The sequence below is a fragment of the Symphalangus syndactylus genome, chromosome 2, assembly GCF_028878055.3.
Source record: "Symphalangus syndactylus isolate Jambi chromosome 2, NHGRI_mSymSyn1-v2.1_pri, whole genome shotgun sequence".
Taxonomy (NCBI): Eukaryota; Metazoa; Chordata; class Mammalia; order Primates; family Hylobatidae; genus Symphalangus; species Symphalangus syndactylus.
In genome coordinates this window covers 11,279,192-11,296,553 of record NC_072424.2, presented here as the reverse complement: position 1 = coordinate 11,296,553, position 17,362 = coordinate 11,279,192, and the positions used below count along the sequence as shown (strand labels likewise).

General features: G+C 43.9%; 2 protein-coding genes across 13 annotated transcripts in view; one reads left to right on the top strand and one right to left on the bottom strand.

The window, feature by feature from the left end:
• Positions 1-17,362, top strand: part of DOCK1 (dedicator of cytokinesis 1) — a 556,524-nt gene that overhangs the window by 225,906 nt on the left and 313,256 nt on the right. The gene's annotated exons all lie outside the window — the stretch shown is intronic.
• The window catches only part of INSYN2A (inhibitory synaptic factor 2A), a 60,895-nt gene continuing 49,787 nt past the window's right edge, over positions 6,255-17,362 (bottom strand). For all 3 annotated transcript variants that reach the window (XM_055245713.2, XM_063616654.1, XM_063616658.1), the window contains one exon: positions 6,255-8,845. In XM_055245713.2, coding sequence (XP_055101688.2) covers positions 8,662-8,845 — 184 coding nt within the window. In that variant the 3' untranslated portion in view covers positions 6,255-8,661. The remainder of the gene's footprint in view (positions 8,846-17,362) is intronic.

The following is a 17,362-nucleotide window of genomic DNA, read 5'->3' as shown; positions in this document are numbered from 1 at the left end:
CCAGTAAAACAGTTCATGTCTTAGAGCTTCAGCACATGTGAGGTTCAGATTTTCCTGTTTGAAGTGTTTAAACTTAAACTTAAACTCAGATTTTCCTTTTTAAAGTGTTTAAACTTAAAGTTTAAACTTAAACACTTTTAAGTTTGGATTACAACATGTATGAATCAGGAAATAAAATGTTTCCATGTCAATTGGCTTTATTTACAGTAGACTTTTCCATTATTACATAAACGTAAGTTTGCCTGCCTTTTCTTATTCTCCATCATGATTATTCTTATTCATAGTCTTAAAACACATTTGGTACACATTAATATGGAATGGGCACTGAGCCCATTGAGAAGGATTTGCGGTGACTCCAGGAGCCACCTGTTGGTCCCTGAGGTCTGGCGTTGACCCCTGATGTCCGGCGTTGACCCCTGACGTCTGGCGTTCCTGTCTTCTTGGAGTCGTGCCGCAGGTGCACTCTGCACGGTCTCAGGAGTGGAACTGCAAAGGGCCTTATATAGAGCAAACAGCATGTGGCTTGAACTTGAATCAAGTGTGGTTCTGTCAAGACCTTCTTGGGGTGGGTGGACTTAGAGAGGCTGGGGATGACATGATGGCATGCAAGGGTGGTGGCAGATGAGGGAGAGGGTGGAAGTGGAGGCAGATGGTCTCATGAGACTGTTTTGTCTCTGTTTAGGGGAGCATGGTTCTGCCTGTGCTTAGGGCAACATGGTCCTGTCTCTGGTTAGTGGGTCTTGGTCCTCTCTCTCCGATTAGGAGGTCCTGTTTCTGGTCAGGGGGGCACAGTCCAGTCTCTGGTTAGGGGGTGTGGTCCTGTCTCTAGTTGGAGCACAATCCTGCCTCCAGTTAGGGTCTTTTTTTTTTTTTTCCCTGAGATAAAGTCTTGCTCTGTCACCCAGGCTGGAGTGCAGTGGTGCAATCTTGACTCACTGCAACCTCTGTCTCCTGGGTTCAAGTGATTCTTGTGCCTCAGACTCCCGAGAAGCTGGGATTACAGGTGCACGTCACCACACTCAAGATAATTTTTGTGTTTTTTAGTACAGACGGGGTTTCACGATGTTGGCGAGGCTGGTCTCAAACTCCTAACCTCAGGTGATCCATCCGCCTCGGCCTCCCAAAGTGCTGGGATTACAGGCATGAGCCACCATACCTGGCCTTATTTAGGGTCTTTATGCTAGGTGTGTGTTCACTTGGCTTGTAGCCCACTGTCCGACAGTTAAACTGGAGGGAAGAGGGCACAGAAAAAGCTCATGAAGTTTGGATGGGAAGCTGGGAATGTGGAGAGATTATAAGATGTGCTCGCAGCTTCATCAAAGGGTGGAATAGACGCTGCAGGGAATGATATCTCCTCTCAGACCGTGTGGTCCAGGAGGATGTCTTTGAGAAATTCTCTTATCTCAGGCATAATCATAAGTGTGGTAGTAATAATGGCACCTCTTCCCTGAGCATGCATTTACGTGCTAGGCACTATATAATGAACAGGAAGATTCTCCTTTAATTCTCACAGTGCCCTGCAGACAGATAAGAAACAGTTCAAGATCCCACAGCTAGCATGGCAGCACTTGTTTCGAGCCTGGATTTGGTTCCCATGTATGCTGTCAGTCCCTTCTATAACACACAGGCACACGATGCTGATGGCCGTGGTCCACTTCAGAAGTCATCGAAAGGACTGAGCTGCTCCTAGATCCCTGTCCTGCTTAGGGAGACAGCTGTTAGGGAAATAAACACCTTTCTATTTGCTGTCATGTCGTATCCATGGTCCAACTCTAGGATCTCCTTGCTGGAAGGGCCAGACCACAAGCTAGGTGCCCATTTCCTGAAGGGCTTGGGATGCTCCAGCTTGGAAGAACCCCTCTGTTCTAAGGAACCCTGAGGAGTTCCTCAGGAAGAAGCCTTGCGTGTTCTAAGAAGGGGGAGTGACAGCGAGGACCCATGCTTGGTCTTATCCGGAGCCACATTGATACCAAGCGTTTGGCATAGGGGTCTAAGCACTGTCCAGGAACGGAAGAGGTAGAACAAACTGCCCACCTCCAGAACCATCCTCCACAGCCCTGACCCTCCCAAACAGAAGCTTCGAAGTGGGAAGAGGAGAGAGGTCTTAAACGGACTCCTCCCAATTCCACCATCTCTAAGATCTGCAAAGAAGTAAAAAAAATCCTTGGAATTTCTTTTATAAAATGCAGCTGTCTTGGAAGGACTAAGGACTCTCAAAAAAATTCTGAATAAGCTATAATCATTTAATGAGTGATGACAACATCAAGATGTTTTCAAGAAGGGTGTTCGCCACTGAAAATTCGAGTTGTTTAGTGGAACCTTGTAATCCCCAACCAGCCACGAGCCCCCTCTCTGGAGTCAACAGAGCAGTGTGAGTGAAATGCTACCCTGTTTAGGATGCCTGCCCTTGCTCTTCCAATTTGCATCAAATATAGATTTATGCATTAACTTTTTAAAGTCATTGTTGTTGCTGTGTGAATTTAGATTAGAGGAAGATCAAGGCAAAAAGCATCCCTGACAAGATGGACAAAAACCTTCATCAGCGGACCTTCTAGAGTGGAAAAAGAGCAGAAAATAGTTCATAGGTCTGTTTTGGGTAGGCTGTACCATTCCATTATATCTTAGAGATTTCAGCCTTTATGTGTTACTCATTTTTGCATAAATATAGTGGAAATTGTATAACTATGAATCAGCTTAAAAATTCTAAGTAATCACTGAAAATGAGTTTTTAAAAATTAAAGTGATTAAAAAGAACTCTGAAATTGATATACTTTACTTAATGATTTATGATTTATTCCATGATGTTGTCAACAACAGTACTAGAAATGTGGCCTCTTTCCATCGGAATAAGGTATTAATTGGGAATGTGATTATGCCCTGACAGCTTCCCCCTATTTATGTAAGGAATAGAAAACTGGGGAACTTCACACTTAATTAGATAAATTGTGATATGCAATATAGGCTTTTCTTTTATCTCTATCTGTGGGATTTTACAAAAACACGACTTTGCAGTCAGTTGTATATTGTTTGCTTTAGTTGATTATATTTGAAATGGGTGATTGGAATGCATCTCGTGCCTAGGATAATAATGTGCTATGATCCTAAGTATTACATCCTTAAGAAAAAACCAAAACAACTCCATTTGGCAGTTGCAGAACTGTAAACCATGTGAACACCTAGCACGTGCCCAGAGACAGAAGCGTTGCAGTAACCTTGCCACAGAACAAAAAGGTCATTTTATCTTTACTCTGATGTAGTCTGATGCTGTAGAAACATGGAGTGAAATACTTATTTTTATATTAAGTTAGACTTCAGGATTTATTTTAGCTTTCCTTTTTGAGAAGCTTTCTAAGCCCTCAGCATTAAGCAGCATTTTTCCTCATCACACACGGGTCTGAGCAGGTGACCACGGCTGCGATAGGTGCTCTTGTGTTGTGTGCAGGTGGACTGGCCAGCCATTGGGTGTGTGTTTTTCCTAGAGTAAGAAGCACTCCAGGCTGAGATGAGAGCTGGTGAAATTAGTAATATTTCCGTCTCCTGCGATACGCGCTGCTGTTGCTTCTTTCAAATGATCAGATTTACATTCTGTTAATGGGTCCTTTAAAAATGTAATCGAGTGAGAAGGACTCCTAAAGATTTTTCTATGGCCTGGATACACACGAGGGGATTGGAAATTACTAATTCACGAAAATGAAAATGTGGGCTTCATTCAAGGAAAAATTCCCTTTGAACATTGACAGAAGTGGGTTTAGGGAAGGGGAAGATTTTGCCTGGATTCTCCACTTAACTCTTGTGACCACTGGAGCATCTGACTCCCTATACACAAGTGATGGAAGTTATTTTGTTTCCAATCTAAACACTATCTCAGGGCGACATTGATGGGATGGTGGAGGGTGTGTTTTATTGTGACAACAGCATCTTTGGTGGGGAATTTGCTGTTGATGAAAACCCAGTGCTTTCTCTGAGCCTGGGTGATTGATAAGGGCCTGACATGCTCCTTCATTTGGAAAATGGTATAATAGAATTGGTTTCCCAGTGAATAGTGCCTTTTTCCCAAGACCCATAACCAAATATTTTCACAAAGATGTTATATCCCCATGCATGAGCATTCATTTTGAGATGTTCATTGTAATAGAGTTTAAGTATGAATGTGTTTTAAAAACGATTTTAAAATCATTTGCAAAAAAAATGTTGTGTTTGAAATGGACAGTGTCTGGCTTTTGTATATAGTCATCATAAAAAATGTCTATAATTGTACTGTTTGCTAATAAACCTTCCTGCTTTCAGAAAATCATCCTAACGTGTGTGTGTGTGTGTGCACCAATGGTTTTATAAGTTCATTTCTCTTTGGGGCAGCTACAGCAATTTTAGGTTTCTTTTTATATTCCTGTGACCCTGGTATTTTTTCAAGGTTGATTACTAGCTATGGGTTTACTGCAGACGAAGTAAAAACCACATTATTGAATGGGCAAAATATGCTCTGCAATCCTTACATAGTCATACCAAACTGCGAAGGTATTTGCAAAACCAGTCTGCCTTAAGTTAATTTTTGCGCAACTTAAAATGACCTTGTCATTGACCAAAATATATAGGATCCACTGTAGCATGATGACCTTATGCCAGTTCATGAAATGCATGTTCTTTCTGATCTTTGTACCACAGAGTTGTTTACTTTCAGTAAATAAAGTGGCTGCACATGCAGTGCATGCAAATATGCTAGTGATAGAGTTTCTATAGATCAAAGAAGACTTGCTGCTGTGGGAAGCAGCTGCTCTGATCTTCAGGTGACACTGCTCCAGCAAAACTGCCCTGATTCATAATTAAATCAACTTTCACTTGCTGATAAAAATGCTCCTACGGAATGGGTCCACCAGTGATAGGTTTTCTAAACAGGCCATGTTACTAACATCATGACATGGAAAAGTTCATGCCTCTTTCTTGTTTCCTTTTCTTGCTGTCTTCTAGGAAAGGCCATTATTTGATGGTCTGTCTTCACAGTTTTAATTAAGAGTTGTGTATCTTGGTTCTCATATGCCCATGTGGTCTCCAAGGAAAACAGTGTTGCAGGCCATCCTCCTTGTGACTGTTTATAGGTTGGAGTTGGTCTGTCTGAGGCTGGGCCATGACTATGACACCATTTACAGCCAGTAGGCCAGCCACATCTCAGATCTCTGTGGCTATAGATAACTAACTGCCTCTCAGGGTACATGGGAAACGCTGCCAACTGTCTAAGCTGTTTCCAAGGTAGCAAGGTTTTCCCGTGCTTTGAGCCCCTCTCCATTTATCTTCTGCTGGAGGGTCAGAGATCGAAAGAGCAGATGCAGGACTACAGGACTTCTGCTTCTTGGAAGTCAGTTGCACACTTGTAGAGTGACTGGTGGGCACCTGAGTGGTGGGCACCCTTCATTGTATCTGGATGTCTGTAGAACAGGACCTTTGAGGCAGCACCAATAATTGGCTCAGAAATGATTATAGAATGAGCCAGAACCCTCCCTCTGTCTGCTCTGGGCTGTGCATTTGGCCTTCCTTCCCCTTCTGCATGTGTCAGAAAAGGAATCCCCTTCTCCCTGAAGAACATGCGATGGTAGCAGGAGCCTCGAGTCTCAGTCTACAGTGCTCTGTTCCTTGCACATGGACTCTGTGGTTGCAGATACTGGGAAAAAGGGTTGTGGCCTTTCCTCTCCTAGGCCGTCCAGGTGAGGCAAGCACCAGCCCACCTGTGCAGTGGGTTAGTATTAGGCTAGGGTCAGCAGGAGAGGCAGGCGCTCAGCCTATCTCCCACTAGGGAGGGGAAGAAGAAAGGAAGGAGGTGGCTGATCCCTTGAGGCTGGGGATGTGCTCGATGGAAGATCTAGAAGGAAGCAGCCTCCCCTGGGCCATGGAGGCAAGATTTACATGCCACAGTTTACTCTGGCAACACTCAATGAATTTAGCCATTTCTTCTGAGGTTATTTAAAAATTAAACCTCATACACCTCCTGCTGTGAGCCTGTGTGCGTCCTAAAATGCCATCATGTGTTCCGGTGGTGAAACTCCATGCCAGGGTGCATAGGTGGGCAAGTGTCAGTCCCTCCCCTCCCCAAGCCAGGCCAGCTCTGGCTGGTGGGTCAGGCCTAGGCCTTACGATGCTCTTGTCTTCTGCAGACCGGATGAAATGCCTGTCAGCCCAAACATTCTTCCTTTATTGTTATTTTCTTAGATTACTTTTATGTTCCCCAATTTCTGAGGCCATGAAATAAGTTTAATAGCCACATAAAACATCTTTGATTTTTTATTTAAAAATTAATAAAGAACTTAATGACAAGTATAATAATTTAATCTCTATATGCAATGCCATGTGTACATCTACATAAGGGAACCCTGTGCGTTTTACCTTGCTTTTGTATCAGAGTTTTTACTTGAATCTTTCCAAGAGAAGAATCACCATCTGTTAGTGACGTGTTGCAATTAAACTATGAAATGATTTTGACAATAGTTTTTCTATTTTGAACATACTTTAATTTTTAGGGAGGAAGTAATTTATCTTCAGAAGTTCCTTTTTGACTCTGAACATTTTAATTTAATTTTTTTTTTTTTGGTCTAGACTGGTATGAAACAGTGACATTATTTTGTGTACTAGGATGTCCTCTTGTTTAGACAGATTTATGTTACTAATTAGAAAACTGCTAATACCCTTATTTCAATTTACTGAGATAGTTGGGATTCTTAAAACATAAGGAGAGAGAACTTGTTGGAAACATTTTTATAACTTTAGTTAAAAACCGTATAAAAAACATGAAACCCATTTTTAAATGTTCAGTCTACAGGAAACAATTGCACTTCCTTCATGTTACAGGATCAGCTTCCTCATTGTTCTTGCACAAAAATATTTCTCAGTTCCTTTTACTGATATTCAGGGATTCGAACCTCATATAGTGTTTCCGCAAAAGACGTGTGTGTGTGCACGTGTGTGTTTTAAATTAAAGCATACAACTGCGGTATTGTTTGGCCCCGAAGAATGTTTACATAATATACTCTTCATTTGTTTTCAAGGTCCGATCTGATTACTGATCACTAGGTCCTTGTAGAATCAAAACACTTAGAACTAAAACAGATTTGCTATTGAGTCAGGAGGAAAATACATGGCAAGAAGTAGCTCCAATCTGATAAAAGCAGGTGAGATCCTTTTACCAAGGTTAGCCACTGTGTGTTTGGCATCTAATCAATGAGGTGTGCATGTCAGCACTCTGCTAGATGTGAAACTGCTGGACAGAAACTTCAAGACTAGGTTTTCCTGTATGCTCACAAACTATTCAAAATTTAAGTTGTACAAAAAAAAGGCAAAGTAATATCCGTACTTTCTATTGTGAAAATCAAAAAATTGATAGACAAAGTCATTAATAGACTAGGGGATTTGATTTCTATAAAAAGATACTTGCAAAGGTGCAAAGAAATGAGTGAAAAAATAAAGGAACTAAGATTTACATTGCAATGTGTAATCAAGAGATAACTCTAAGTGTTACTGTTGATTTAAAAAATACCTAAAAACATTTGATTCACAGCTTTCCCCTAAGTATGTTGTTTAGTACAACTTACTAATAGGTTAAATGTAGGCGACATTGTCCCTTGGTAGCAGCTAAACTAAACACGCTGTTTCTCTTTGAGATGGTCAGGTCTTCCACCATTAATAGAAAGCATAACGAATTGTACGTAATGTCTGGCTGCACTTAACCATGGCTAACAGTGTCTCAGAGGATTGATCCACAGAAACACTGTCTGCCATGGCACAGAATGCCTGTGATTTATTGGTGGGTGGATTATCCATCGTGTATCTCTATGTGTGTTCTCAGATTCTTGCCAGAATGTATCATTTGGCCTTTGGGTACCAAAAGATTAAAAACGAGATCTGAGAAAACTTAGTGTCCAATAGCTCTGACCCTGTCTACTTGCAGTGATTAAAGGCATATCCTGACTTTGGGGGACTCCTGGCTGCTGGCCATTTGGAAAATGAGCAGTAAACATGTCATAAGTCTGGAGATGAAGAGGATGCTAAATTTGAGGTGTCAGTGTGACACTGAGATGTGGTCACTTGGCTTAGCGCTATAGCACATGAAGGCAAATATACATATAGTCACATTTTAGAGATTATTCATGGTCTCCGACCACTGGAAAAAATTGTGCTTTCTCCGGAATTTGATGTGCTGAAAATTGCACTCGCCCCCTGCTTATTTGCAAAATGAAACATAAAAATGAAGTCCTTCGCAAACATAAGGCTTGCTTTTTCTTCTCATTATAAAAAAAAAAAATCAAGGCTTGAAAATAATTATGAGTTGTAGCTGTGTACAGGGTGAAAGCCTGCCATCTTGCAGGTTGATAATGTATTACTTGCAGATCGGGGGTGGGGGGAAATTTTTACTTATCATCTTTGACTACGTAAGTTTCATTTCAGATTTTACATCCCACATCAGTGAACTGCAAAGAACAGCTGGCAAGGAGTGACACAGAATACCTTGCTTCTGTTAATTATCTGTTGGTACAAAGGCCTTTTTGGTACGCAGGGCGAGAAGTGGGAGGTGCCTGAATGGGCACCACAGTTCCCTCGATCCTATTCGTTTTGGAAAAGTATTGACTTAAACTCCAGTGGGTTCTAAAGACGGCCTCGAGACTCCAGAGACCGTGAGTGTTAAAGGAACCAGAGTTTCCATCTTCCGTGCTTTTTAGATTCAGTTTTGGATTTTTGCTTGGGAGTTGAGGAGTAAGTCTCCTGAGAGTAAGGCGAAGGTATGACCTGAGTTTCCTCAATAGGGTGGAGTTTTCTCAGAACTGGCTGGAGTTTGTCTTCTTGCTGCTTAAAATCCAGCTCCACACTAGAAAAGAGAGAGAGTGAAGATTTTAGCATTTGATCTTTTCCATATGAAGATCCCTCTCAGTGACAGCAAGATTTGGGCATGATCAGTGTTTGTTTGTAATGTAATTTTATGGTTTAATAATAGCAATTCGATATACTATGTTTCAGCTCTATGCTCCCGTGAAATAGTTCAAGTAGGCTTTCTTCCTTTGGAAAATAACTTAACTGCTTCTGTAGGTGAATCTTTAATATTGTGTTAACGTGCGCAGTTGGTGTATGTATTTGTGGAAATGAAAAATGTGAAATATGAATAACCCCATTGTTTGTCCACAGTCTGTTCACATGGGCTTCATGGAGTAAAACAGAAAACCAAAAGTATGAGTGGGTAGGGGTCACCTTAGTACATCTATACCAAGTGCACGCAAGGTCCGTTCCTGTGCAATGTGTCACAAGATCAGAGAAATAGATTTCTCTGATCTCCCACCTAAAACAATCCTGAAAGGAAATGACCTTGGCTGACATTCTCCTTGCAAAAGATTATCTGTCTGAAAATCCGGTAAGGGCCATAGTGCCCAACGCTGGGGAAAATAGCGTGTTCATGGAGTCAACACCATTGAACGGTACTCTCATTACTAACCACAGTTTCTTTGGGAGAAGCGTGGGGAGTGTTCAGTAAAGACAACATTTTACGGAAGTAAAATTACATCACTCAAGCCACGGCAAGCACAGAGCCAATGTGGAAGCACGTTTGCCAGCAGTGATAATGTTTGTGTTAGAAGATGGTGTTAAAGATGATTTTTGAACTGTGTTATTTCTTACAGCATTTCTCCGAAAATTGCTGTCAGCTTGTCTAGAGCCCTCTCTTGTCTCCATGTCTTTGAAAAGGACCACATTTGATCTTCTAACTTTCAGTCCTAACAGGTCTCCTTGGCAATTGGGATAGGACCCCCGGTCCATGCATCGTTTTTCTGTGATGATCTCTGCATTGAGGAGCTCTGCTTCCCTTCCCACTCACCCTGTCCCTCCTTGGGACCTCTGTGGTCTGGGCCAGGCCTTGGGAGGATTCCGCTCTGTCCTCCTTCCATGTCTGGTCTGGATGCCAGACTAAATGTCAGTAGATTTCAGTAAACGCTCAGCGTTGATGATAATGCATGAGCTCATAACATTTTATAACCAGTGGAACTGTAAACCATTTATAAACATGAAATCCTATTGATGTAGAGAACCATTAATCCTAGACAAATTTTGACATTTTGAAAAGACAAAAACAGCCAAGCTATATTATCTGGAGTTTTAAAACAAGTTCAGGACCCATCTAATGGGCCACTTCATGTTTTAAATCCACTGTTCCATTTCTCTCATTGTCAAAGACTCTAATATTACTCAAAAAATTAAAAAAAAATTGTCAGAGACGTTTATGGCTAGTGACCTCCTGTTCCCAAAACAAGTTATCCTTTTCCCTCTTTTCAAAGAGCCTCTTTGAGTTATGCTCTAAGTTAGAGGAAGTAGAATAAAATCTCATGAATTTAAGTCTCACTAATCCAGACTATGTGGTGATGGAGGCATAGTCTCTCCTAAGGACAACTGGGAAAAGTGCAGTCTAAGGCTGTGCTGCATTAATGAAATTCGGGCCTCAGTTCTGTGATGTGGTGCACTAGAAGGACATGGGGTTTCCGCCCCGCCTCTTCCACCTGATGCTGGTTTGGGAGTCGAGGGCTCATTAAACTTCAATTCTTTCACTTCAAGGGGAGATAATAGTTCCTTCCTGGGCTGTCGTAATTACTGAAATGTGGTAATACTCTCTCCCCACCAAAAAATGCCCATGAACGAGCCTCCTAAACTGTAAGATGCAATTTAAATATTATTGTACCATTATTATCTGTTGATCACTAATCTTATAATGGAAACAAGAGCTAAGTAATAAAGATATCTATTAGGGATCTCTTCAACTTGGACATTTAACAGGGAAAACAAGAGCCTGTCAATCGAGTCTGTGAATATATGATATGTTAGGTACAGAAGCGTAATTTTACCAAGGTGCTTTGGTAATATTGAAGGTGTGTTCTCCAGATGGTAACCGTTTCAACAGCCCCAGATTGGTTTTGGGTTATTAGAACAGAGAGAAGGCGCTAGCATCTCCTAGGCTAACAGTACAATTCTGGCTACCTGTAATTATTGAATTCCCATTAAGCAACTACATTGGGAATCCTGTTATTAACCAATTTATCACACCAAGGAACCATGTAATCACAGAGTAATCTAATCTGAGTTCTTGTTAACAAAATGACTCGACTTTAGATGTTGAGTTGACTCCTGTTTGCACCCCCCATTACGCTGCCCTGGGAATCTGCAACCAGAGGCAGGTTCCTTGGTAGAGGGCACTTGTGAGTCTGTGAGTGCTCACTTGGAAACGCCTGCAGTGGTGGCCAGCAAGTTGACCCTGAGGTCCGCCCCCCAGCCCATCTCCCCATCTATCACACGTGAGTTGCAGTGGATCTGCGTATGGGATGATGCAGAAGGACTAATGTGCATCGTTCTGGATGCTGCTTCCTGCTCAAGGACTTTTCTTGGGGAAGCACACCAAGTCTCTCAGTTGAGTCTGACACATCAAGTCTCTGGGTTGAGTCTGAAGCAGAAACCTGACTGGAGGGGGCAGCATCAGAAGGTTAACAGTCTGGCCAACTCTGGCTGACATCGAACAAAGGTCCCTTTAGTCTTAATAGCTAAATGGATCAAAAGGCAGCAACGCCTGCTCTCCTGATTAGAGTAGTGGACTTGGAGAAGAGCTGCCGGTAGATGTTCCAGGGCACTGGGACTGCCCTGCACACAGACCTCCCTCTGTATTTGAGACAGCGGCTTGTTCAGATAGTGCCTGGGGGCCTGCCTGGTGGAGGGCCCATGGCTGTTGCTTCAGCTTCCCCTTCCTGCTGCCCAGCAGACCTGTGGTAGGAGTTTTGGTTGCCCTACCTGGGGCCACATCTTTGTCCGCTGCTGCCAGCTTCATGGTTATCAGTTTCTCCCCACCTGCAACGCCTTTCTGGGCTCATGGCATGGCTGGCACTCCTTGGCTCACTGTTTCTCAGGTCCACATAACCTCCTTGTTGTTTGACCGGCTTCCGAAAGGTTGCCCAGTCCAGCCTTTCTTATTTGTTTTTGCACTAACCACAAATAATTATTTGTTCCCTTATTACTTGCCTTCATCTTCCTAAATGCGTCTTCTCGGATGCAGGCACCATAACCAGGGACGCCATGCCGTCATCCTCTTTCTGTTCCTAGCAACTACAGCAGGGGCTGGGTCCTAGCAGTTGCCTAAGTAATACTGTTAGAATTAAAGAATGAGAACAGAGTCTTAAAAGGCAAATTCTGTCCAGGCACGGTGGCTCACACCTGTAATCCTGGCACTTTGGGAGGCCAAGTTGGGCGGATCACTTGAGATCAGGAGTTCAAGATCAGCCTGGCCAACACAGTGAAACCCCATCTCTACTAAAAATACAAAATTTAGCTGGGTGTGATGGTGCGTGTCTGTAATCCCAGCTACTTGGGAGGTGGAGGTTGCAGTAAGTTGAGATCGTGCCACTGCACTCCACCCTAGGCAACAGAGTAAGACTCTGTCTTTAAAAAAAAAAAAAAAGGCAAATTCTACCTCACTTTTAGTCCCAGTTGCCCTGGACTGCTTTATTTTGGGCAAAAATTATGTTGTGTCCTCCCCTGTGTCCTCCCACAATGAGACCCCTTCCTTTGCCATAAATAGGGCTCTGCCTGGTGGCAGTGTCAGAACTACTCGAGATGGAGTCTGTGGCCTGGTTCTATTCTATCAGAACTTATCGAAGATCCTGAAACATTTTCTGCAAGACATACTCCTGGCTCCCATGACATGGTCCCCTCCTTTCCGTCTTCTAGGATTCTATAGCAAGATCTTAGATAGGATGGGTGGGGCCAGCAGGGTCTGCTTGTGAGTGACCAGCTACCACTGTCGCTGTGCTAAGGGGGAGTGTGAGAGTTACTTTATCCCCTTTTCACTTTCCTGTGGACAGAAGCGGGAGGTCTAGCCGGATCTTTTCTGGGCGATGTTTGTTCTGAGCACCATCACGGTCCCAGGCCTCCGGATGTGCTGTGTGGACCTGCTTTCCCAGGGCGGCGCCAGTGCAGGGGCTCATTCTACAGCCACACAGGCACATGGGAAGCCGGGGCTCCAAAGCTTGTTGTGGTTTCTCAGGACTCTGGCTGTGGCTTTGCACAGCCCCCCTGCAACCTCCCAGGCCTCACTCTCCAGCAGCTCAGGAGGCAGGAGGCTGTGTGGGTGGTGCTGCTGCCCTCCTGCTGGAGGGATCTGGTGTTTGTAATGCATGGGCAGGGGAGTGTCACTGTCACCAGGAATTCTTACTTTTGGGGAGGAGCAGCAGCCTGGAAAAAGTCCTGATTCTTGAGATTCAAAGCATGAGTCTGAAGCAGCTGGAGCCAGGCCAGCCTTACCTGTGCAGGGTGTTCTGTCCTATAAACACCTGAGTCAAACACAGGCTGTAGATTTTGCTGGATGAGAAGGGAAGATCCCCGGACAGCTGGGGTTGTTGACAAGACACGAATCCCTGGGGACTGTAGGGATTTACCTTTGTAGCCCTCTCCCTGCCTGCACCTCCATTCTCCCTCCAGATAAGGGAACCATCCACCCAAACACTGTGTGCCTTGGGGCTGTGTCACCCTCGCTGTGCTCTTGGCAACTCCATGTGATGCATGATTAAAGCAACTGAGAGTAGATTTAATTTCTTGGTTGGTCTTTCCCTTTTCAAAATGAAAGTTTTAAGTGTGGGGACTTTCTTACAACATGACTATTCTGTACATTTCCAAAGAAAGAAGAATCTGCCCTACATCTCAGGCTGCTCTCCAGCCTGCACCCAAGCTTTATTTTCTTCGCAGAGACTGGGCTAGGCTTTGTAGTAACACTTCTCCCCGCTGCTGCATGTGATTTTGCAGAGCGCCATCCTTCTTGCTTCTCTAGCTTATTCTCTGTTTGTCTCATGCTCCTATAAATACTCAGGCCGTGCCACAGTTTCTTTAGCAAGCTATCACTGAATCCTCAAGATAATTTAAGAGGAACACATTTTTAAAGTTGCCTTCTCCAGTCATCCATGTGTGACAGTTAAGAGTTAAAAGCAGGACAGTCTGGTGCCCCGGAGTTTGCTTGTTTTCTGGAAGGGAAGAAAACCCGTAGTCTTTGGGGTCTCTAGCCTCCACAGGGCCGTGTAGCTCGGTGGCCAGCAGGTCAGAGGCCTCTGCCTTTAATTCTCTTTGAATTAGGTCTCAGAGTCTTCCCCAGTGCTAACTGTGGCTCTGTGCTGACTCACACTCTGCCACTGTGGATAAATCACCTCACCTTGGGGACCTGAGCTTGCTCGGCTGTGAAGTGATGGCTGAGATGTGCTCCCACTTCTCACAGGGATCTCCTGGAACAAGGCCTGGGCCCAGGAGGGCAGGTGCACCAGGATGTGGACTGGCTTTTATTGTGTAGCTTTGGATAGGATCAGCCATGTCCCCAAAGCGCAACAATTTATGTCAACTGACATTGGCGCCAACTTGGCCGGTTTTATGTGAGTGCCATGGTCAACACCAGCATTGTCCAGAGGAAGCTGAAAGTTGGGGTCCAGATCCCAGGCCTGGCTCTCCCCCTTGCATGGGAGGTGAATTTAGGCAAGTCCTTTCTGGGCCTTGGTTTATGGATATGACCCTGGCCACCTCTCCAGGCAATAGAAGAACCAGGACCCCAAATATTTGTTGTTCTTTTCTGAACACATCTCCATGTGCACATCTGAGGGGCACTGGAAATCCAGCATGTCCAGAACCAGATCTTTCCCCCAGCCTGCATCTCTCTCCTTGCAGACTCAGCCTGCAGCCCCCGTTCACCCCCCCCGGACGACCGCAGACCCTGGAATCAAGCTCGACTTGCTCCTCCTGCCTCGGCATCCCTGGGTCGAGTGGATTTACCCTCAAAACACCCGGTGTCCTTCCTCTCCGCCCACCTTCCACTGCTCTAGTCCAGAACTCCAGCAGTTTTCTCCTTGGCCATTGAAACAGCTTAGTCTCCCTCACTCTCTGTATTCTCTCCCACTCCAGTTACCAGAGTCACCTTAGGAAAACTGGCAAACTCCTTCTCAAATCCCTCTTATCCTTCAAAACCTAGGTCACATGTCACTCCCTCTTTCTGTGGATTTTCTAGAATAACGAAGTCCACCCTCCCTCCTGCCTCATCCACACACCTCTGGGATGAGTTGCTGCTCTGGCAGCATTGTCTCTAGGTTTCTACGAGAGCCTGTCTCCTGTGGGATCGTAGCTGCTTTCCCCCAGGTCTGTGAACTCATTGAGGGATGGACCATGTTTAATTCATCTTTTGTCTGCAGTGCATATGCACAGTGCCGGCTCCGAGCCTGCTCTGTTTGTTGAATTACAATAAACTGATGAACTGAACCAAATCCCCTCACTTCTAATCTCAGCAAAGTGCTGCTGCCCTATTTTCTGTTTTCATTTAAAATTTATACATTTGTATAATTCTATTTTTTCTGTCTATATGTTATATACTATTCCTATATCATATACCTATATTGTATATATTATATATGGATCTCATCCTAAGAGTTTAAAATATCAGTGAGTTGTAGTTACTAGCTTTTCAACACTTTAAACATAGAAATGATTCACCGTAACTTCATATCCTTCCTTTACCACTATTTTACATAGTAGGTGCATTAATCAATGTTTATGGTATCACTGTAGGGCTTAAAATATCAGAATAAATGGCTAATCCATGACATTAACACTCAAAACTATAAGATCTGTCCCCTTTTCCTGGTATACTATGAACAAAAAATTATGATTATAGTTTTTTTTAAAAAAGCATTAGCCAGATATCCTAGCTATATATTTTACTATGAAGGATCCAAAGTTAGACGATGAGCTGAGCTTTCTGAATGCATCTTGGATGTTTTCCCTGACCATACTGGAGAATTTGCTTGACTGAAGCTCATCCTAGGCGCCCATCTTACCTGTGGCGCTCTCTGGAGTGCACCTGCGGCTCTGGGGCCTAAGCCTCATCTAGGTGCCTGGGTCTCAGGGCAGGTCAGATGCACAGGGGTCGGAGAACCTGGCATCCCATAAAATAGTGCCACCGAGGAGCAGAGGCAGACCCAAGTCATTTGGATCGCCTCTGCCCATCATAAGTTCTCCATGAGGAAAGACACCCCATGACTAATAGCACTGCCACATGTCTATGAAGCATATCTTATGCCATCCCCCTAAGAAGCCAGGAAGACGAGTCCTGATAATCGGAGGGGTCGGTCCTTTCTGAGACGTAGCCTGCAGTGCACTGCTGTTCCTGACCTCAGTGAAGAGCAGCCAGTTTTCCAACTTTTGACAGAAACTGTGTTATAACTGCTCTGAAAAGGAGACGACACAGGGTTGTTGTCCTCCTGTTCTAAGCTGGTTGCTGTGAGTCCCTTGTGGCCAACCCAACCCTGAGTGGGCTCCCATGACCAGGGCCATCACCTTTCCTGCCCGTCTCCTTTTGAAGATGGGAGTCGTCTGTCTAGAGACACGGGTGACGTCCCGGGCTTCCAGTGTTGGAGTGAAGGCTACAAAGCCACCCTGCCTCCCTGGGCCACCAGCCCGGAACCCTGGTTTCTAGATGTGGTCAGGAGCTCTTGCACCATCCTGATACCCACTGAGAGCGTCATCTCCACTAAATGTAGCAGTGATAGTTCTCATCACACACGGAAACCATTAGGTGCTTGTGTGTGTCATCTGGTGTCACCAGTGACCAGTCTAAATGTCAGCCTGCGCATTCCTGCAGGAGGTCCCTTCTCAAACAGGTTCTTTCAAGATGCCTATCTGTGAGGAAGAACCTTCCCCGGGGACCCCGCACCACTGAATTCCTTAGTCACTCTATTCCTCATGGAATTTCATACGACCCAGCCCTGGACATCGTGGCCAGGACTGCATCCCGTATTTACCCCCAGAAAAATCTCCATACTCATCTAAAAATGAACTACCTTTATCTTCCCATGAAACTGACAGCGTAATCCCCTCATGCTGTTCTGGACATTGGTAAATGCCTCCTCAACTTTGACCTTGGGGTATAACCAAAGGCTGGGACTATCAGTATAATTATCCTTTCTCTACTAATACATTTTAACTAATTGTTTCACAAATAATATGTTGAGATGGGTAATCAGTTTTTAGTTTTATGGCTGTAACAAGTTTCATAGCATCTAAATAAGAGAATTAAGGTGTTACTAAACATTAGTAAAAATGACTAAACTGAAATCCTTACATATTTGAGGGACATAAATAATATATTTTTAGATTTCAAATAGAAAAGAAAAAACTTGGATTATTAGCTTTGGGAATTTTCAAGAAGAATTTTGAGGTCTGTCAGAATCATTATTTTTTCCTGACTTCACTAAAAAAACTATTTCATTACCCCAGAATAACATTGTGTAAGGTGTTATCCAGGGATTCCTTTCTGTCATCTTCCCACCCTGTCACTCAC